Source organism: Phlebotomus papatasi, chromosome 1 (assembly GCF_024763615.1).
Source record: "Phlebotomus papatasi isolate M1 chromosome 1, Ppap_2.1, whole genome shotgun sequence".
In the NCBI taxonomy this organism is placed as follows: Eukaryota; Metazoa; Arthropoda; class Insecta; order Diptera; family Psychodidae; genus Phlebotomus; species Phlebotomus papatasi.
Genome location: NC_077222.1, coordinates 95998006 through 96021034, shown reverse-complemented (window position 1 = coordinate 96021034; position 23029 = coordinate 95998006). Strand labels below are relative to the sequence as shown.

The window sequence follows — 23029 nt, the reverse complement described above, 5'->3', positions numbered from 1 at the left end:
ATGTGTTATCATTACAATCAAATATTTTTAATTTTGAGGTTTTTTTTTAAATCATTTTTTGACATTGTAAAGATTTTTGCGAGGAGACCATAAGTAAAGACAGAGGCCATAAGTAATGCCGCCACCCTATTTTAATTATAATCACTTTAAACTGTCTCCCGGCTTAAATCGTAAGTGTGTCTAGAACATTACAATTTAAGATGAGAGATGACTTAGTAGGAAACTGATGTGAATATAATCTAATTATTTTATTTTATTTATAATTACATTATGCCGTCTCTCGGTTTAGGTCTGTCCAGAACATTACTAAGGGAAAGCTTTCAGGTTTTGCACATACCCTAGTTTCGAATATTTCATATTATTTTATCAGTGTTCCTCTAATGAATCTGACCTAATTTTTTCAAGTGACTCAAAACTCGATATTAAAATATATCAAGAAATATGGGAAAAATATTAAATGTTCGAAGCCACGGTTTGTATGAAGCCTGAGAGCATTCCCCTTATTCTTGAGCAATATTATCCGGAAGTGGGTACTCCTATGGCATTTTAATAGAAATTTCTACATCAAATAAAACCAAAAACTATAGGAACACCTTATGGATATTAATCTCAAGACTCTCCCACATAAATAAAATATGCAAGCCTCTAAAAACGATACAGTCTGGTGCGACATGCTGGATCCATATATTATGACAATAATGTACCGCCCCACTTGCTAAAGAAAATTAAATATTAGCCATTAATTGCATGTTTTCTATTTTGTCTACATAGGTGGGCAGCTGAAGACGAAGAACGGCCAGAAATACGTGGTGAATCACAAGCCCAAAGGATACTTTGTATCAAAGGGCTGCATAGCACTAATGGCTTGTGCTACTATCCTAGCTCTTTTGGCAGTATTCCTACTGACCTACTTCCTCGTAGTACCCAGGTGAGTCTACAAAACACTCCCAAATAGCCATTGTATTGCTATTTCTGGTGTTGTGCAAGAGAAAAACAGATCCTTAATGGTTTTTCTTACTCAATTTTCATGTCTTGATCATGCTGAGTTTCTGCTCTTATTTTCTAAAAATACTCCTCAACTGAAAATGCTTCTGATAACATTGAAATTTTTTTTTCTCTTGGTATTTCTCTTCCTCCACCAAATTCGACTTGAGATTTTTCTTTCTGAATAAGAGAAAAAAAAAATTGTGTCAGTGGGGAAAATCTGGAATATTGAATAAATATCCGTTTGCGTGAAAAGTCTCAATAAATTCAATGTGCTTAGTTCTCAAAGCTTATCATTCATGTATAAAAAGGTACACTATAAAAAAATCAAAAAGTTTCATCATGGAATTATATATTGGCTTCTTGTGTATACAAAAGTGTGCATTTCTGTGGGAAAACCTCAGTTTATACCAGAAGTTTTTTTTGTGGTTTTCGAGCATGGAGGTCTCCTCCGGTGAAAATCACTTTAATATTCCTTTTAATAGTCTACCATAAACATACATTTATTTATTATTTGTTCTTCTCCCTTGATTTTACTTTGACTAATGAGAGCAATTTTCCTTCAAAATAACACAGGTGTGATGCTTCCACGGATTCCCCCGCAAATGAAACAGTAAGTTCTGCTAGTATATACAGTCCATCGCGTGGAACTGTGGTAAAACCAAAACCTCCAGCAACTGAAGACTTCCCAATTGAGAAAGAAGAAATTCTCAGTGATCAAAATTATGAGAATTTCAATTCAAATGAAGATAAAATTCACCTCTACGAGGGATGGAATCCTACCAGATACAGGTGAGACGATCAACTTTCAGTTCTTTGCCAAAGTCATTTTGCGGTTTCTCCTTGAAGAGAGAAGATAGCAATTGTATGCACAATTACTTAAAAAGTTTATATATACAAAATTCTTATCGTGATTGTGTCATCCCTCTTCCAAGCAATATTGCTCAAATATTTGCTCTGTGAACCATAAAATAATGCGATTCAAGTGAAATTATCTTGTTTGTCTCGTTGAAAAATTATAAGTGCTTTTTTTTTGTTTCGTGTGCAACACACAACGTAACGTCTCGCCCAGTCTAATTTTGTGAATTATTTTCTTCAATGAATATTCAATTGGATTGTTCGAAGAGTATAGAGAATTTAAGGAATTATAATTAACTTGCCATTTGCTATTGAACTTGCCACTTGATTTCGTCTGCACATAACTCATTTTATGTAACATTCTGTAACAAACCATGACACTCAAGTGATAGTGGAATTTCGTTAATTTAAATCCAATAAGTTACTATTTAAATACCATTCACTCAACTAGTCTCCCATTTACAAATTAATCTAGACAAATCAATGTAATTCCTTCTCGAATTCCAGGCCCAGAAACGAGTTTGAAGACTTTTTCGGGGCTACAAAGTGATTGATAAACAATTTTAGAATTCAAAAAAAAAGATACTTTCTTCATTTGCAATTCTAAAAGCACAACAGGGCTAAACAAAAAACAACAATTAAGACCATGACAGAGGTAGATCAAATTCACAATTGAATGCAAATATAGGCTGAATTTTAATTTTCAGCTTTTATTGAGAACGTGGCCTGATAAAAACTGACAATTAAATAAACATCCTGATTTATCTGAAGACGTGATGGCTATTTCCAATTGTATAATTTTTTAAGTGTACATCTGTGATAATAAATGCGCCATGACTTTTTGATATCGATTTTGCAATAAATAAAGCAATAATTTTAAATATCATTTAATTACGTTATTAGTACTCGAAGCAAATTTTAAATCAAAACAGTCATAAAAATTAAATACGTGTATGAAATATTGAAAACACATATATTTTATTATCTTTTCCGCTCGTTTAAATTTAGAATGGGAAAATACTTCCATACTTCCATGTATAATAAAGTTTATTTATTTTTTTACTTTTTAAATATCGATCACGCTGGATGTGACTCAGTCTAGTTTGTAGCATATTCGATTGATGGACAAAATACAATAACAGGGGACGTGCGGTTAATTAAGCTGGGACGACATTGAAAATTCCATTTTTTCGCAGGTTTCTAAAAGAAGCTTAGCCTCATTTAGAAATATGCAAAAATAGCGTTTTCAATGTACCGCCCCACTATCCTCTATAAAAATTATTACTGGCACTGAAACTATCAAGACAAAATTAGTTTTTATTTATTTATTAAAGAAATCGTCGAAAAAACAAAATTATAGTTCTTTTTTTAATGAATCGAAAAAAAGTTGAAAGAAAAACATTTTAAAAAAAATCTCAATACCTATCAAATTTCTCGCAGTAACCCGAGACACATACCGCAAAATTTATAATTTTTGTTAATGCTAGTCAGTTGATATTTCTGTCAATTTTTATATGGATTAAAGATAAAATAAAACAAGGAACAGAATTAGTAAAATAAAAACTATTTGATACCAGTAGCCAAAGAAAAACGACTTGCAAAAATGTATTAAACCAAACTTTTACTCGCTTTTATCTCTTATTGGTATGTGTCTTAGCTTACCATTTTTACATTTTATGGTTAATTAATCCACGTTTTTTTTTCAATTTGTGACACGGCTAGAGACCAAAAGATAAGAGATATCGAATCCCGGTCTTCGACGACCCCCAATAAGATTTACTTTAAAACAATTTTTTTGCACTTGAAAATGAAAAATGTTGCAAACGAAATTTTGTTATTTATTCTCTGACCTGTCACACAAAACTGAAAATGGTAAGCAACGAAAGGTCAAAATGAGTTCAACTTCAGAAAATGTGTTAGTAAGACTATAACTGAGGACACTGTAGATATTTCAACTTCGAATAAGTAATATTATCGCAATAAATGTGATTTATAGAATGACAGTCTTGAGACGGTCATACCTGATTCGGTGAATTTTTTGCTTCTATGAACGATAGGGACAAAAACAGCCCAAAAATTTTAATAATTTTTTTGACAATACAAATAACGAATAATTTTCATTCTAATAAAAAATATTAAGTATGAGTATTGTAGTTTTTATTCCCAAAAAATGTTTTGCTTAAAAAAAATTAGAAGTATAAAAAATAATTAAAATCAAGTTTCAAAATTAAAATTTGAAAATTCGGCGCTTTTAAGCTTAAATATTTATTATATAGTAAATAGCTAGAGACTTGCAAAAAATATCCTAGATTCCTTCAACCTTCTACTTTGCAATTACATACAAACATAAGAAAAAATAACTTTAGGTAGTTAGGAAAAAAATATTTTATTTATGGGACACCGGTGTTCCAATCATCCTTAAAGGGTTAAGCAATTTCTTATTTTCGGAATGACTTTTTAAATTTATCAACCATTTTAATCGGTAGTAAAGCGGTATGTACCCACAAAGCATGCGAAAACCTTATACACGGATGGCTCCTTCTCGTGAGTTCGAGCACTCCGCAAGCTGGGACACTGCCATCTCTTTTCAATATTTCGAGATTTTAGAAGTACATCATTAAATACTTTAATCTTCTAATGCTATAGTTCTAAAATATTGAAAAAACATATAAATTTAGCTCCTCATTGTATAGTGCCTTTAATAATTCGTCAGTGGGATCAGCAATTGTTGTAACTGCCTCATCACTTCATCAGCATTTCTTATAGGGTAAAGTGGTACAAATTGGACAATGGTACAAGTTGGACAGGGCTTTTTTTCTTGATAAATTCAGTACTTAATTTTTATTTGTATATTTTTAATGGTTTAGTTTTATAATTTGTTTCCTTGTGCTTATAAAAAAAATAGTACTGTATTTATTAAGAAAAAATCCCTGTCCAACTTGTAGCGCTGAATTGTCCAACTTGTAACACTATGTCCAATTTGTATCACTTTACCTTATAGTACGATTAGTTCCATATTGTTGGAAGAACTGCTGACGAGGTGATGAGGAAGTTACGTTATTGCTAATACGTTTGGTATACCAGGATCGACAGGCGTGGGCTGTTAACCTTTATGTCATGGGTCCGCGACCCCAAAAAGGATAAGCGGTTGAAAATGATGATGATGATACTATTAGACCAGAAAAAATTATATAAGTTTTGGATATGCCTGTCTTTCGCACTCCAAATTAGATTGAACTAAATTGAATTTATTGTGATCTTTAAAAGAGGACGAAAGAGTGGACCAGAGATATATAAAACGTTTGAGAAAAAGGAATGTTAATTTGGACCTCATGAAATTTTGCTGATCTAAAAGGAATCTAGGACATAAGGATTCATAAGTAAAGATTTTCTCAAAAATTTCATTTATTTATAAATAAATTAAAGCAGTTTAACTTTATGGATAAACTTTAAGTCTGAAGACGGTTTTTGTAAGACCTTTTATTGAATATCAAAAGCTATCTCATAGATTTAAAAGTGACTTTATTATTACCTTCAAATTTTCATTATACTTAAATCAATCTTTTAGTCACTTCTATGTTCAAATTTAGTTAGATGTGACTCAAATGCTAGCAGGATCGAATGTCTCATAAACTGTTATTACTTAACCAAAGTGTTCATTTAGCAATAAAATTTTATAATTTCGCAATTATTAATCGAATTATTACTATATAATATTTTATTTTTTCCATCGACGATTAATTTATTGGCATATACAATTAATAGGAAAAACACAATTTGAAGATATGACATCACTCTTAACGTGAAAATAAAACTAAAAAGAAGATTTTTAATGCAAAATTAAATTTTAACGAGCATCCTAAATATGACACTCCTTCTTGCCAATCCCGTGCAAATAGTTATTTAATTTCGCAAATCTTACTTCTATGTCGCATTTGCGTGAATATGTCATGTTTGTCACATTTTCCAACTGCAGTATGAATTATTTAAAGGAATGTATGACCTTTTCTGTCACAATAAAATGTATAAAATAAATTCTAGGGTGAGCATCTTTTATAATATAATAGCTTCCAAGTTGATTGACTCTTTTTTTTATTTTATTTTCATCTCATTTCTCTCAACTTGTTCTCAATGGTGCTTCTAGCAACACTCGAGAACTTGTTCAAATATTGGCTACTTTATTGCGTGTGTTTATAAACATACATCGAAAATGTGTAGAATGTTTTGCTGAAGTCCAAACTAAAAGTATAATAGGCGAGAGCACAGTTTAGAAGAAGAAGTGCCTGATTCTCAGTCGTCTTCCGCATAGTTTAAATTAATGATCAAAAGTTGGGGTCACTTGATCTTGAGTACTGCTTATTGAATAGATGAGGATCATTAAGATACCAGATGGACAATCGGTTATTGAAAAAGAAAGTGAATGTACTCACTTGTATGTAGAATTTAATCAGACGCGTCACAATTTTACGGGAAAAGAGTCATCAGTGGCATAGGAATCAATAAATGAATCTTTGTAATTTATCTATTAATACTGTGATTGGAATGTGCGTGATGATGCATAAAGTTCAGTGAGATGGTATGATTTCTGAGAATGCATAAATTTAAGTAACAGCGCATACGTCAATATCATGTCTTGAAGATGTAAAAGATTTTGAGCAACCAGCAATAAGTGCCATAATTTATTGTTTCATCTTCAACACTTCAAATCTCACTTTGAGAGACATGCATACAATGTATATCTTGGTCTTTTTGTAGCATATGCTGCGATATAATCTTAAATAATCTTATTATTGGTACTTTATGGAGTGACACACCCAGAAATTGACTCAATGATGGGATTTTGGAGACAAGTCATCTTAAGTTCAAGAGCACCGAAGACGAATTATGCAGTAAAATTTAATTATATGCATTTCTTGAGGAATATAATTCACTTAAAGGGTTACTCATTGACCGCAATCAGAGATTTATATTATTATTATTAGCGGGTATAAAGTGGTCTTGTATTTCTTCACTGAACAGCCCTTAATAGCTCAAGGCCCAAAGGATTTATTATCATCGCAACATCGAAATTATAAGCACATCAAAGAGTAGCGAATTGCAATTTGCAGCGGGAAGTGGCAATGGAAGTATCACAACCTTTCTCTAAGGGGTTAAGCAAACAATTTTTTCTTTTACATTATTTTTTTAACATAATAAAAAATTATTTAATTCCAGTTCTTAAGTATAAAAAGTACAACATTTCAACTATATTTTCTGAAATTTTCATTATTTTTTTTATTTAGCCATTGCGAACTGATATTCGGAGATTTTTTTTGAAAAAAAAAAGTTCAGAACTTGAATTAATTTTTTATATAGAAAAATAGATAAAATATATTGTTTTTCAATGTTTTATACTTATATTACTGCTTAAAAAAATCAAGCGATTATGTATGATACCAAAATTCTAATCGAGTTCGGATTCTAAACTATTTGAGAGATAATTCACGACCCTAAAATTATTCTCAACCCTAAAATTTAGCCAATATGGCTTAATTTCTCTAATTACTTAATCCGAGAAGTTTTGAGAAATTTTAATTTAGATTCGAATATTAAAGCCAATTGCTAATCTATAAGGTTTTAAAAAATCATTATAATTGCTCATCGTTTAGAATTTCAAGGCCTTTACGAACTGGGTAAAACCTGTATTAAGATTAAATGCTTTTACTTATTACTATTACCTTTCTCCGTAAAAGCAAGATTGTTCAGAAATACGGAAGGAGCCTCGCATACGGATTGAGATGGTTTTACAACTTTACAAATTTCTCTTGTTTTTTTTTTTGGTAATTTTTAACGGTTTTGGCTTTGGTATTTGGTTTTGTGTGATATATTTCACAAAATCAATTTTATAACTTAAAATTTATTGCGATCTTAACTCTTAATCATTTATGTTTCATCTGAACTAAAATGATTTTTTGGTAAATAAAAAAAATAATTACATTTTCGAACTTTAATCTACACATTCCTTAAATCTAAAAAAACCTATGACGTATGTTGGGGCAATTTATGTCCATATAAGATTTGAAAAAAAAAACAATTTTTTTTATATTTTTTGGAATTTCTAGAATTATTCTTACGGGATAAGAGAAAATAATATTATATAATAATAATAAGGAATAAGAGCTAATTATATTTATTTGCAACTCGTGCCGTACTACAGAAACTGAGAAACGGTGATGATATACTGAAAAACATATAAACGAAACAAGCAATTATACGTCAAACTTGTATTATAGGGCTGCATTGATATACGATTTTTTTCATATACCTTAAAGTAGCTTGGTCTTCCAATTTTTTTTATCTAGTTCTACAATATTTTTCTCTCTCTAAATTACATTATGTTAAAATCAAGTTTCCTTTAAAAATATGCGAAAAAATGCAATGTAGCCTCAGAGCTTAATGTAGCCCCGCCTCGCCCTAATTTATTTTCCGAAATTCTAAAAGTTCATGCTTAATCTGAAACGGACTATGCCTGATTCTATCAACATCGGAGGCTATTTTTAAAGTGTTAGAATCTAAATTTTATTTAAATTCAACTCAGTTTGACTCCATACTTAAACTGTTTAAATTTCAATTTAGCATACTGAGTATAGAAACTTTCTATTTGTCCCAGGTTTTGCTATAAAATTCCTATAAAATTCTCTTAAGGGCTTCAGTCAAATCTTTAAGTAATTGTAACAATTAAATTCTATGCATTTTACGTATTTTAGCATAATCCAAGCTAAAGTTAAATATTACTATCCGAAGAATATTTTACAGTGCTACATCATGCCTAATTTCTTGGAAAAGAACTGCCATAAGAATTTATAAGGGAAGATGGAACAGTTCATGTATTAAAAACTTTCGAAAATATTAAAATTTGGGAAAATCTTGCGGATAATTTATTATTACTATAGGGGGAAGTGAGGCACCTTTGAATTGGGGTACCTTTGAAATCGGGCTTTTTTCACCTATTTTTAAATGGACCTGGACGTTACTGCATGATATAATTCAACTCGACAAACCAAATGTGAAGCTAAATTGCACTATGATAAACTTCAATTCCTTTTGCAAATAGAGGAAAAAGTCCAATTTCAAAGGCACCCCAATTCAAAGATTCCACCTATCGGAAATATGCTGCAAATTTCCAAATAGACAATACTCAAGAGAAATTAAACTGTATTTAGTTAATTTAAATATAATTCATAAACGTTTGAAAAATGAGTCTCAAAAAATCTGCAGATACTTAAAACTGCACCTTATGCCCATATGATCAATTTCTAGAAAATCCTTTCAGTTGCTTCTGGCAATATTCGTACAAAGATGAATAATTATTTTATTTTTATATCAAATTGATTATTTTACACATATTTTCTGATTGCAAATACCTAAAAAATTAATCACTTAGAACATTAATTAAATAAAATTCCTATTCATTTTGTAACAGATTTTTTTTACTTTAAACTGCCGTATAGGGGAAAGTAGGGCACCTATGAAATTGGGATTTTTCACCTATATTTTTAAATAAAATTGAGCCATAGGGGGAAGTGGGGCACCTTTGAAAGTAGGGCACTTTTGAAATTGGAATTTTTATCCTATTTTTAAATTGAATATAGACATATCATAACGTAATTTACCTACTCAATCTGTTTGAACAGCTAAATTATATCACGATAAGGCTCAATTTTATTTGAAAATAGGTGAAAAATCCCAATTTCAAAGGTACCCCACTTTCAAAGGTGCCCCACTTCCCGCTACATCTTCGTCTTCACCGCTAAAATCTCTTTTGGCAAATTTATGTCATTTCATCTCAGGATTTGCTCTTCAATCTTAGTCCATTTTAAACTGACACAACTATTTTTGGATCAAATATTACAATCGCAGAATAATAATAAATTGCAGTGACAAAATTTCACAGCAAAAAGAGAGGTCATGTGGGCGTCAAAATCTTTCAAAATGCATAAAATGCAGCACTTGTGAATATGTAAGGCGATCAATTTGAAGGTCTTTGAATGTGTCTGTCTATATCATCTCTATAAATACACAACATAGCCATAGGATTATGCAAAAAGCAATTTGTTGAATTTGTAAAAGCATCTGGCAATTGATTCTTAAGTACTTGTCAGCATATTCAAAAGATTTCTCACAAATTCGCGAATGATACAAACGGTTTTTTTCTCCATCATAAAACCAGATCACTTGCCGAAAATTTGGCACACTTTTAACTTTCACCACTTGTGTAAAAAAAAATTGAAAGTGTCTAGAAATAGAATCTTCTTAGCATTCACATGTTCACGGAAAAGGAAAAAGATCATGAATAAAGGAGGAAGCGCAATGCTATTGATGCTAAAGAAAAATCCAATAAATGGATTTATGAGGTCACTGACTCGATGCATTGATGGAATTTAGTTAAAGGGAAGAGCCAGAGATTGAATTACATCTTTTCAATTAAATATGTGTAAAAGAGATATAATGTCAATAATTTATAATTTATATTTCGAAATTTTTATAGTTTGTATTTTTAACTTTTTCTGGTAATTTACAACAGACCATCAACTCTGAGCAAATTGCTGGATGAGTGTCTTGGGAGAGAATCATAAATTATTAAGACAAATATTTGTTTTTAATTTGTGCTTGTAAAAAAAATCGTTAAATATTGAGAAAGAGAGGGTTTGTTAATTGGCGATTCATCTCTCTATTTGCAGATTAATAATAGAACCGAACTTTAATAAATCCATCAACAATGGCAGTGTCTGGATTGATGTGACTAGTGATCCTAAAGTCTATGGAATTCAGCCAATTATCCTCGATATTCATCAGATAGAGGTTCAAGATGTGCGTGTCTTAGAATATACAGAACCCAATACAACTTCTCAACTTGATATTGAGTTCAAAAGCGACAGCAATTCAACCCTTTGGATTTACATTAAGAAGGACTTCCGGAAACATTCCTCCTCGATTCGACTGAAGGTGTTTGTGGAGTTTATCAGTCAACTTTCAGATACCCTTCAGGGCTTTTATAGGGTCAACTACAACACCAGTGGGGAGTCAGAGTGAGTCATTCTTTTATAATCTTGCCTTTCGTTAATTACGTCAACCAGGCTATTTCGCGCTCTACAATGCCTTATTCTCCTGTGAACAGATGGCTAGCAAGCACGCAATTTTCACCAATTGAGGCGAGAAGGGCATTCCCTTGCATGGATAGACCCGATAAGAAGGCAGAATTTGAGATATCCATCGTCAGACCTTATGAGAAGAGCATGATCCTATCCAATATGCCGCACATGTTTTCAAAGTCAGTAGCAAGTGTTTCATATCTTCTTTTATTTCTCATTGACCCTTGACTCATAATTTTTCTTATTAGTCAACACCGTCCTGGCTATGTTCAAGAAGATTTCCATGTGACACCGAAGATGTCCACCTACTTGGTAGCGTTTATAGTGTCAGATCTCGTGCAATCCAACAGTACAACATTGAATCACGATGAAGCACCACGCATAAGGGTCTGGTCTCGACCGGAGATGTCCGATATGACTGGTTATGTCCATAAACTTTCAACGGAAATTCTACCCTTCTTCGAAGACTACTTCAACATCAAGTTCAAGCTGCCGAAAATCGATTTGGTTGCAGTGCCTGATTTTGGTTTCAGCGCCATGGAAAATTGGGGACTCATCTTTTTCAGGTCAGTGTCTTCATCTAAACACAATCGCACGCCCTTCGTCTAGTTCAAGTCCAAGAGCATTCCTATTTATATGCCACAACATATTGTGCCATACGAGACATGCGAGGCACATTCCAAAATACCCTCATAACGCGACACATGAACTATTTTCACAGCAATTATACCCAGGGAGACACTCTAGTTTAAGAGACTTTTTCAACATCATTTAATTTGTCAGCACAATTAAATATATTGGATAATATTTTGAGGAATTCTCGTAGGATGAGAATTAAGAATTTTGCTCAATTCAAGAAGATGCAATAAATTAAGGGTCTCTTTTTCACGCGCTCAAGCTAATTCTATGCCTTTTCCATTTTCTACGATGTGATATGGCTCAATGTGGAAATGGAATAAAAATTTATGAGCTCCTTTACTCCATATTTCCCATTTAAATATTTTTACACTTGCTCTCTGAGACTTCCGTTTATGGTGGAAATTTGTTAGGAACATTATTCCTTTTGCTCATTTTCTTCATTTTATTTTTGGCGCGTGCTTCACTATTAACATTTCTCCATAAATAAAAACTCATTTGCGATCTCAATGTATGCAAGATAACATGGAAAGCTATACTAAAGTCATAAAGTTGGAGCGCAACAGTTCTCTCTTAAAATAAGAGAAATCAACTGGAAAATTGTTAACAATTTATTAAACGCCTTCCTTACTGTTCTTGGTGCAGTACAATTTTCTTTTTTTGCTAAAATACTTGCAATAGTAAAAATAAATTCTATTCACTTTTATGTCTGAGGAGTGGTCATCAATTAACACTAAAAACAGCACTATTTATTACCGCAGACTGTTATTTTAAGTCCCCATCTAAATCACTTGGAAGATCAAAATTGCACCTCTTAAGTGAAGTTTAACGACTAAGAGCATAAATCAGTGAAGTAATGATGCATCTTCGGTGGTATTATGCAATGAATATTATTTTAAACATAGCTAAATGCTCAAAATTGTCAATTTGTTCAATTGTTTTCTTTAAAAACTAACCAACCTCGCATTGTTTCACAGGATGAATAAAGTCGTTTTGCTAAATTAACGCAATGTGAGTATGGCATCGTAACTTTCGAGTTCGACCATTTCGACCATTATTATGCACGATGCCATCCCTTTTTTGTGTTTATTGGTGCATAACTTCAAGAATATTTAAAGTGCATCAACCTCTTTTCGGTATTTTTTGCAAAAGGCGAACTTCATCATTATTACGTTATATACCACAAGAATACTCGAATTGAAGTTTGCTCAAAAACATCCAAATTTCATACTTATTGATATGGTCTAGGTGGTTTTTCTTTAACATACAACAATATTATTTAAAAATAGAATTTTCCAAAGTATTTACCGTAGCCATTCAAATAAAAATTTTTCACTTTCCTATACTTTATGCTGCTTCTGTAAGTACTATTTGAAAACTTTAATAAACATATCACAAGAACAGGAAGATAATGCTTAAACACCGTGGGAAATTTTTAAAAACAAAAACCAAAAATGTCTTTTAACGTTTTCCATTTATTGAAAATGTAATAGTAACAACATGAAATTTAAATTTAGACCGGAATAAAATTCATATTTTATTATCTATTATAATATATTTTAACTAATCCTATAGGAAAATCTAGGCAGAAAAGTCATTTTGCCACAACATAAAGATTAACACTAAAAAATAATAATACCTTTGCATAATGACAAAAAAAATGTTTTTTGTCTGTTATTAATGTTGATATTTTTGTAATTATGTATATTATATTATGATTTATGAAAAACGAATCATTTTTGGCAATGGGCAATCGATTTCGATAGTTTCCGATTTATGAATGACTTAGTGATTTTTAATACGAAACCAATATTTAGCAAGTCAAACCTTTCAACCTTTTAAAAATTTTACATTAGAAAAATAAAAAAAAAATTAAGCAGCGTGTTTAACTGGTTTAACTGGAAAGATATTCTAAACAAAAATTTTATTTTTTAGGTCCCAGACCAAATTTCGAAAGAGAAAATTCCCAGTGCCAAATTCTAGAAAGAGATAAAATCTCGTATGAGCCAATGTCCCACAAAGTTAAAATCCCAAACGACAAAATTTTGAAAAGGCCAAAGTCCGGGAAGACAAAATCCTGAATGAGTCATCATCCCAAAAAGTTAAATTCCTGAACTCCAAAATCTTAAAAGCGCCAGTGTTCTGAAAAGCCAAAACTGAGAAATCCAAAATTCCGAATTAGTCACCAAAAAGCTACAATCCCAAAAAAGCTACAAAAAGCTACAATCCCCCCAAAAGCTACAATCCCGAATGGACCAATGCCCAGAAAAGCCAAAATCTCAAAAGCTAATAAAATTCCGAACGTTAAAATCTAGAAAGTCCAAAAGTTCCGACAAGCCAAAGTCCCGAATTGGTCATCATCCGGAAGAAGACAATCAATGTTCCGAAAAGCCAAAAATCCGAATTGGTCATCATCCCGAAAGGGACAATTTCCCGAAAAGCTAAAATCCCGAATTGGTCACCATCCCGAAGGGGACAATGTCTCGAAAAGCCAAAATCTCGTAAGCTAAATTCCCGAACGCTAAAATCCCGAATTGAAAAAAATCCCTGAAGCCAAAATCTAGAAAGCCCAAATACCGAACGTCAAAATCTTAAAAGTGCTAAAGTTCCGACGAGTCAAGATCCCAAAAGCCAAAATCCCGAATGGGTCACCATTCCGAAAAGCTAAAATCCCAAATGGATCAAAGCCAAGAAGAGCCAAAATCCTGAAAGCCAAATTCCCAGATTAATAAAAAAAATCCCAAAAGTCAAAATCTAAAATGGATCACAATCCCCAAAAAACCAAAATCCCGAATGGGCCAAAGTCTCGAAAAGCCAAAATCCCGAATAAAGAAAAAATCCCAAAAGCCAACCTAATACGCCGATGTCCTGAAAAAACAAAATCCAGAAAATCCGGGATTTTGGGTGGCACCGGTATAATTGACAGGAAAAAACCTTTGCGAGTGAAGTACTCTGGAGGGGTCTCGGTAGCTCAATAGGCAAAGTGTTGGCTTTGTGACGCAGAGGCCCTCGGTTCGATCCTTGATCGAAGCGCGTCCGGTGAATAATTGGAAAACAGTTTTTCACCGTCCTTGAAAGCTACAAACTGAACGCAAAAATATCAAGAAGGGAAGTATGATAAAAGATAAGGGAGCAAAAAAGGATTTGTGATGGAGCAAAAAGAAAAAAAAATGATAAGGAGAGATGAGAGGAACAAACATATGGGAAAAAAAGAAAAACAGATGGAACTCGTATGTAAAGGGACAGATAATCCTAACCGGCTTATGTAGGTGAGATTCTTAACGTGAGCTAGCTCGGAGTGCATGCAAATTCGATTTAGAGCTGAAGTAGGGAGACGCCATTCAGTTATCTTGAATCAAATTCGTGAAATTATACAAATTTTGTATTTAAACCAAAATATCAAGGATTTGGATGAACTGGCACAAAAGTGATATATGGGTGAAATGTAGACCAGAATGTTCTCTATAATTTTCCCATAGAACATGATCTCATCGATTACTCAGAAGCCAAGATAAGCGAGGTTTTTTGTTTCTTAACTCGTTTTTTCATCCAGAGTGCCCCAAGTAGTCATTTGTTGAACTTCAACTATATCAAAAAATTGTTGTATTTTGCGGGACTTTCCATTTAAACCCCTATTTTAAGTGTCTTGGTGGAGTAGAGGCAGTCAAATTGGCATCTGAGTGATTTCAAAGCGTTATTATTGGAAAAATCAATTTTTTCACACTTAAACGGCAAAATCGGAGTGATAGCATAGTCTGAGTGGAAAATGATGTATGGACGAAATGTAGAGACAAACGTGCTCTATAATTATGTCGAAGTAATCATCAAAATCGGTTAAGCGACAGTCGAGATAATTGAGGTTATGTGATATTGAAATTGGTTTTTCGACTGTGGCGCCCCTGGTGTTGGTCCCACGAAGTTCAAATGTTCTAGAAAGTTGTAGTATTTGGTGAGGTCTTTCGTTTAAGCCCTCATTCATCAAAATCGGTCACATAGAACCGGAGATATGATTTTTTGAATTTCGTGAACTTTGACCCCTCATATCTCCGGTTCTATTGAAACCACAGCGCGCATACGCACCATTTTGGAAACGTCCTAGACTGGACTACAACATACTAAAATTTCATTAACTTGCACAATGCCGTTTTTGAGAAAAGTGACTTTGAATTTCGATGAATTTTGGCGCTATCACAGCGCCACCTGTGGTGACTTTTTGAACTTCCATCTGAAAGTGCTCATCGAGACGAAACCAAAAAGGTAAAATTTATGTCGCTATGTTAATTAGAACCGGAGATAGAGGCCGGTCAATATTCAAACTTTGACCCCTTATAGCTCGGGTCAGGGGTTTTAGATCGACTTAAGGTTTTTTTTGTTTGATAGGTATAATCAACGGCTACAACATACTAAAATTTCAGCCCGATGCACAATGGAATTTTTGAGTTATTTAACTTATAAGGTTTAAAAATTTTCTTTTTAATAATAGCGCCCCTAGCGGTGGTTTTATGAACTTGCGATGTTAGAAGGGGAAGTGGCATTTCACGAGAGCTTTCCAGAAAGCCCTCACTTTTTAAATTCTGACAATTAGAACCGGAGTTATGGCCATTTTAAGAAATTTTTTTTGGACCCTTATAGCTCGGGTCAGGGGGGGTCGGGGGACCTTAAGTTTGGTATTGATGGAAAGCTCTAAGGCCCAGCTATAACATACTAAAATTTGAGCCCGCTCGATGCCATAGGGGCGGAGCTATTGAGAAAACAAAAAAAGGGGGGTCTTCAAAATGGCGGAAGGAGGGGTGGGGGGTGGGGGGTCAATGCACCAAGTTGCAATTTTCACCCGATATATAACCTTTGCCGAAAACCGCAAGTCGATATCTTTTTTAGTTTAGGAGCTATTAAGCTCCAAAGAGCGGCCGGCCGGCCGGCCGGCCGGCCGGCCGGGAACGTAAAATAGCCACATATATATTCGTGATCAGGAAGTGGCGAAACACATTTTGGCCAAGTTTGAGGTCGATCGGACGACATGAAATTTTGTTAGGATTATAGTAGGTGAGATTGTTAAGAATCTCACCTAATAAGAGTGAGCGAAATGGCTATATGGACCTGATTGAGTCTGACAGCCAAAACACAAAAAGAAGAGAGAGAGAAGTACTCTGGTCAGTAAATATTCCAATTTGGTCAATATAAAACGTAAATTGGTCAAAAATGGCATTAAATCAAATCTAAGATGTCAAGATTGTTCATATTTTGTTAATTTTCTCTTTGCACAACCTTGAAAAAATTATTCATTATTATTTTAGTGAACTGAAGGTTCATTGTTTTGTTTTTAAAAATTGGTATTTACTGACCGTTTTTTACCAATCTACTGCTCAATAGGGGAAAGTACTCTCCCTTCGAACGTTCATGCCATCGAATAATGTGAATTTTCTTTTAGTTTTCCTAAGAGACTTAAACATTTCTATTAAATATTAGTTGGCTTATCATCAATTGTTGATAATCCCGTAATAATTTAGTGTAAATCTCTTACACTGGTAAAAATAAAAGGGTCAAATTGACCCTTTTCAAAAGGATGGATCGTATTTGACCCTTTGAAAGGTTCACTTTTGTATCTCTTGAAATTTAGTATGCACATTTATCACGAATAATCATGTTTTATTGTAAACTTATTATTGATATCATATTTCTCTCATCTGAGCGAACACCAAAGTTCACTTTTTCATTGTTTTTTTATTCGTTTATTCCGGAATTAAATAGATGTCAAAACCGTGACCCTTTCGAAGGGTACCTGGTGACCCTTTCAAAGAGTCAAATATGATCCATCCTTTGGAAAAGAGTCAATTTGACCCTTTTATTTTTACCAGTAACAAAAGAAATTCACATTATTCGAAGGTGTTGCCAACTGACAGAATTTAAATTCAAATGATTATTGTAAGCCCTTCTGGCAAATCTTTAGTTCAGTTTAATGGCGTGCAGACTTAGTGAAAAACGTGTTCTATATTGCTCTCTAAAATTTATTGATTAAAAGTGATCTATAGGTGAGAGAATAACTTCTAGATTTGAGATTTGTTTCTGAGATTTAATGTAAATTTACAGATCTATGAAATTCGATTGAACTGATCAGGAAAACTAGAAGAGATAAGGAAAGGAGAAGATTCTCAGAAAGTAAGGTTAGCTAAAAGAAAAAAATGTCACGCCATTAACAATTCAATTATTTAATTTTCAGATTCCTATCATTATCGCACGTTCTATTGTTCTACATTATCTATTGTTCTATCGTTCTGTTCCATCTACAATATTAATAAAGTTTGTTTGAAAGAAATGATGACTGATTTGGAACATAGTGGTCCTTCGCATCGGGATGATTCCCAACCTATGGAGATGCAGAATGGTGTCCGGAAGAGTTCACGTGCCAATAAAGGCATTCCTCCGGCACGTCTTGGGTTTGAAAGCACGGCTCAGACTTTGGAAGAGACGCTAATACAAACTCAGATTGAGCGTACTCAGATGCAGATTACCCTGTTGGAACTCAAGGAAAAACAAACCAAGATGTTGCTTGAGAAGTCCCAAGGCTCTTCAGATTCTCAGCAGCAGTTTGGGAGGCAAGATGGTGCCTCACATAATCATCCCAATAATGCTCAAAGGGAGGTTATGGACAAGTTTGACCAAGAGCCCAACGAGATTCCAGATGCTGAATCAATAGCAACAGAGTACACGAGGTTTGTGGAGCAAGTCGGGGGCGTGAAGATTGTGAAGAAAACCCAAAAGATCCGTCGAGATAATCGTCAGGATAGTGACTCCGGCAGCTCGTCCGGAAAGAGCACATGCAGCCGACTATCGGTGCATGACGTCATTAGAGAGCAAGTAAGCACGATGGATAAGTTTCTTTCTCGTCAAACGCTTGGAAATGATCTATACCACTTTGACGGAAAGTTCGAGGAGTGGCCCATGTTTATTGCCTGGTACAAGAACACCACAAAAACATGCCACTTCTCAGATGAAGAGAACTTGCAGCGCCTGCGAAAATGTCTGAAGGGAGCAGCCAGAGAGTGTGTTCAAATTCTCCTGTTCTCTCCCGAGAATGTCGTGAAGATTATCAACACTCTGGAAAGGCGCTTTGGTCGTCCTGACTTCTTGGTGAAGTCTTTGATCGCCAAGGCAAAGGAGATTCCTGCTGTGAAAGAAGAGAAACCGGAGACGATAATCAACATGGCTAATTCAGTGATGAATCTTGTGGCCTCACTCAAAATGTTCCAGAGATGGAATTATATTGATAATCCCCAACTCCTGGAGGAATTCCTGATGAAGTTGCCACTCTCTATGCGTGTGCAGTGGTCTGAGTACAGCTTGTCAAAGATTCACTGCACCTTGGAAACTTTCTCAGATTGGATGGAGATTCGCGCATTAGCAGCTGGCGAGAGAGTGCATTTTCCTGGTTACAGGGGGAGCGATGACAGGGGAAATGAGAGAGACAAGAAGGCCGACAAGAAGCCCGAGAAAAAAGCGAGGTTAGTGGCAGCCACAAAAGAGACTGACACCGAAGAGGCGCCAAAAACTGAGCACACTGAGCCAAAATGCACTTTCTGTGGCGAGGGCCGCCATTTTATAGCAGATTGTGCAAACTTCAAGGCGCTCTCTACTGATGACAGATGGGGTGCGGTTTCAGAGAGGAGGTTATGTTTTATTTGTCTCAAATCAAAACATATGGCCCCAAATAGCCACAAAAAGACGAGATGTACGATGAACAATTGTGGGAGTAGGCATCACAACCTTCTCCACAAGGACAGGTCCCCAGAAAATCCTACAGTTCCACAGAAACCAGATGAAAGTCCCGCGAACAGTGACGTTCGAAATGAGAATATGACGGGCACTGTAGCTCATGCTACGACTTCCAGTGGACGAATTCTGATGAAGATTCTGCCCGTGATCGTGTCTGGTCCTGCAGGGATGGTAAAAACATCTGCGTTTCTTGATGAAGGATCCACGATCACTATGATCCGAGCGAGTCTGGCTGATAAATTGGGACTTGAGGGACCTGTGAAGCCTCTCAGCTGGAGAGGCACTACACCAGATATAAAAACTGACAATGATTCTCGCATGGTTGATCTTAAGATCAAGGGAAGCTTCCCACGAGCCAAGGAGTACACCATGCACCATGTGAGAACAGTGAAAGACCTGACACTTCCTTGCCAATCTGTAGATGTCCAGAAATTGAGTGTTGATTGGAAATACCTCGCCGATGTTGATATTGAGCCCCAATGTGAAGCTGATCCTGAGATATTGATTGGGCTCGATAATACCCCTTTGATAGTTTCACGCGAGGTAATCCATGGACCTTGGAGAGCACCCTACCTTGTACGAACTTGGCTTGGATGGGTTATTCTGGGCACAGTGTCAGCTCAAGACAACAGAGAAATCGAGATGAATTGTGCCATGGTAGAAACGATTGATGAGTTGCACAATTTGGTGAGAGATTCCTTTTCCACGGAATCTTTTGGAACTATCCCACACCAGGAGCCCGTGCATTCTCGAGATGACAAAAAGGCGCTTCAGATTATGGAAAATACTACCCACCAGACCCCAGACGGACGTTATGAAGTTGGGTTGTTGTGGAAAGGTGGAGTTTGTCCTAAAGTTCCGGAATCACGAGAAGCAGCTCTGAAAAGGCTCCGTTCTACAGAACGACGACTTGATCGCGATTCCGAGTTAGCTGCCTCGTATTGCGAGAAGATGATGGATCACATCCGGAAGGGATATCTAGTGAAATTGAGTGATAGTGATCGTGAAGTGCCGCCGGAGAAGACGTGGTATTTGCCACACTTTGCTGTGACTCATCCCGCCAAGAAGAAAATTCGCGTAGTGTTCGATTGTGCCGCGGTATCAAGGGGAGTGTCGATGAACTCTTTGCTGTACAAGGGGCCAGACCTCTTGCAATCTCTCCCAGCAGTCCTGGCAAATTTTCGCAGAGGAAAATTTGGTTTTACCGGCGACATAAGAGAAATGTTTCATAGAGTGAAAGTGCGCGAAGAGGATCAAAATTATCAAAGAGTGCTTTGGCGTGGAATGAATCGTTCAGATCCTCCGGAAGAATATAAACTATCAGTGATGACTTTCGGTGCTACGTGTTCGCCTACTTTGGCTGGGCATGTGAAAGATAAAAACGCCCAAAGGTTCGCCAACACGTATCCCGATACAGTGAAAGAAATTGAAAAGTACATGTACTGTGATGATTACATCAGTTGTGCAAATTCGATTGATGAAGCTAGTGCAAGAATAAGTGAAGTAATTGAGATACACAAAGATGCGGGATTTGATGTTGTAAACTGGTCCGCAAGTGATTCCAGAATTTTGTGTAATCTCAATGAAAGTGAAAAAGTCAAGAACTTTAGTGATTCGAGTGACCTTGATCGAGTTCTAGGATTGTGGTGGGATTCAGAGCAGGATGTTTTCACATTTCGTCTGAATTTCCACAAAGTATCTGCTGAAGTGTTGAGTGGACAGAAGATTCCCACCAAGAGGGAGGTTCTCCGCCTTGTGATGTCCATTTTCGATCCTCTTGGATTTGTGGGCACGCTCACCGTCAAGGGGAAAATAATACTCCAAATGATCTGGCGCCAAGAAATTGGATGGGATGATGAAATCAAGGATGAGGCGTTGGAATACTGGCAAAAGTTCCTGAAAGAATTGAGGCTCATCAGTTCTGTGAGTATTCCACGATCTTATTCCAATAACTTGTGCTGTGCTGTTTCTGTCCAACTCCACGTGTTTGGGGATGCAAGTTCCTCTGCATTCGCTGCTGTTGCGTATCTTCGGATCGAAGATGCAGGGGGAGTGGTGATCTCTTTTGTGAGCTCACGCACACGAGTTGCTCCTTTAAAGGCTGTCACGATTCCACGACTTGAGCTCCAGGCAGCCGTTTTGAATAGCAGACTGAGCCACACACTGATTTCTGCTCTAGATGTTAAGATTGACCGAATCGTTCACTGGACAGACTCCATGACGGTATTGTGCTGGCTCCGAAACGGATCTAGGAGATTTAAACAGTTCGTTTCTCATCGGGTGGGTGAGATTGAGCAGCTGACTGACATTAGTTCTTGGAAATGGGTCTCTACCAAGGACAATGTAGCCGATCTTGCGACAAGGATGACACCCGGAGATTACACTCCAGAATCCAGATGGTTCCGTGGCCCAGATTTTTTGAGACTCTCTGAGGAGAATTGGCCACGCGAGAAAGAGCCTTCCGAACCTATTGACATGACTGAGAGTGTGGTTGAGCTCGTGAATGTAAATTACGAGCATGATGTCGATCCCCTGGTTCCAGATGCGAGACGATTTTCCTCCTGGACACGCCTCTTGCGTACCACAGCTCGTGTGAGGAAAATCTTCAAGATTTGGTATGAGTTCACCTCGAAAGCGCGATCAAAGGGTGACCTAACCAAATCCGAACTGACCGTAACAGATCTGAAAGGAGCTGAGAAATGTCTTTGGCGGGAAATGCAAGCGAAGTACTTGCCAGAAATTTCTCGTTTGCAAAAGGGTCAAGCAATCGATAAAACGAGTTCCCTCTACAAGCTTTCTCCTTTTGTGGATAACGAGGGAATTCTGAGGATGAGGAGCCGACTGGAAAACTGTCCCGAAGCTGTCGAGAAGTTCCCAGTCATTCTTGACCCAAAGCACCCCGCTACCAAGCTGATGATTTTAGATGCCCATGAGAGGAATATGCACTACGGACGAGAGCAAATTGTTAACAATTTGCGAGAAAGATTCTGGATTCCGGGTATCCGTATGGCAGTCAAGGCATCTTGGAAAGATTGTCAACGATGCAACAATTCGATGGTTCAACCTGCTCCACCAGAGATGGCTCCCCTGCCTCTTGCTCGTGTTGAAGGAAACTTGTTTCCATTTACACGCACTGGGGTCGATTTCTTTGGCCCAATCATGGTAACCAAGGGAAGAAGGCAGGAGAAACGTTGGGGTGTACTGTTTACGTGTATGGCCACACGAGCTGTTCATTTGGAAATTGCGCATAGCTTGAACACAGATAGCGCAATTATGGCCATACGCAGATTCATTGCCCGAAGGGGTCCTGTACGAGAATTGTTTTCGGACAATGGTACCAATTTTCATGGGGCTGATAATGAAATGAGGGACGCAGTACTGAAGATGGACCATCAGAAGATCAGTGACACGTTGGCTCCGAAATTCATTGAGTGGAATTTTAACCCACCTGCTGCCCCTCATATGGGAGGAAGCTGGGAAAGGCTTGTGAGATCCGTAAAGACTGCAATGAAAGCTACACTCGCCTTTCACGCACCGAACGATGAAGTTTTGCTAACGATATTTGCCGAAGTTGAGTTTATTATCAATAACAGACCGTTGACACATGTATCACTCGACCCCAGTGACCTGACTGCCCTGACACCGAACCA

At 36.0% G+C, this 23029-nt stretch overlaps 1 protein-coding gene across 2 annotated transcripts in view; it reads left to right on the top strand.

Moving 5' to 3' along the window:
• Window positions 1-23029, top strand: part of LOC129809889 (aminopeptidase N) — a 53846-nt gene that overhangs the window by 21968 nt on the left and 8849 nt on the right. For both annotated transcript variants that reach the window (XM_055860033.1, XM_055860032.1), the window contains 5 exons: window positions 772-928; window positions 1561-1776; window positions 10563-10910; window positions 11000-11152; window positions 11222-11539. In XM_055860033.1, the coding sequence (XP_055716008.1) occupies window positions 772-928; window positions 1561-1776; window positions 10563-10910; window positions 11000-11152; window positions 11222-11539 (1192 nt within the window). The remainder of the gene's footprint in view (window positions 1-771; window positions 929-1560; window positions 1777-10562; window positions 10911-10999; window positions 11153-11221; window positions 11540-23029) is intronic.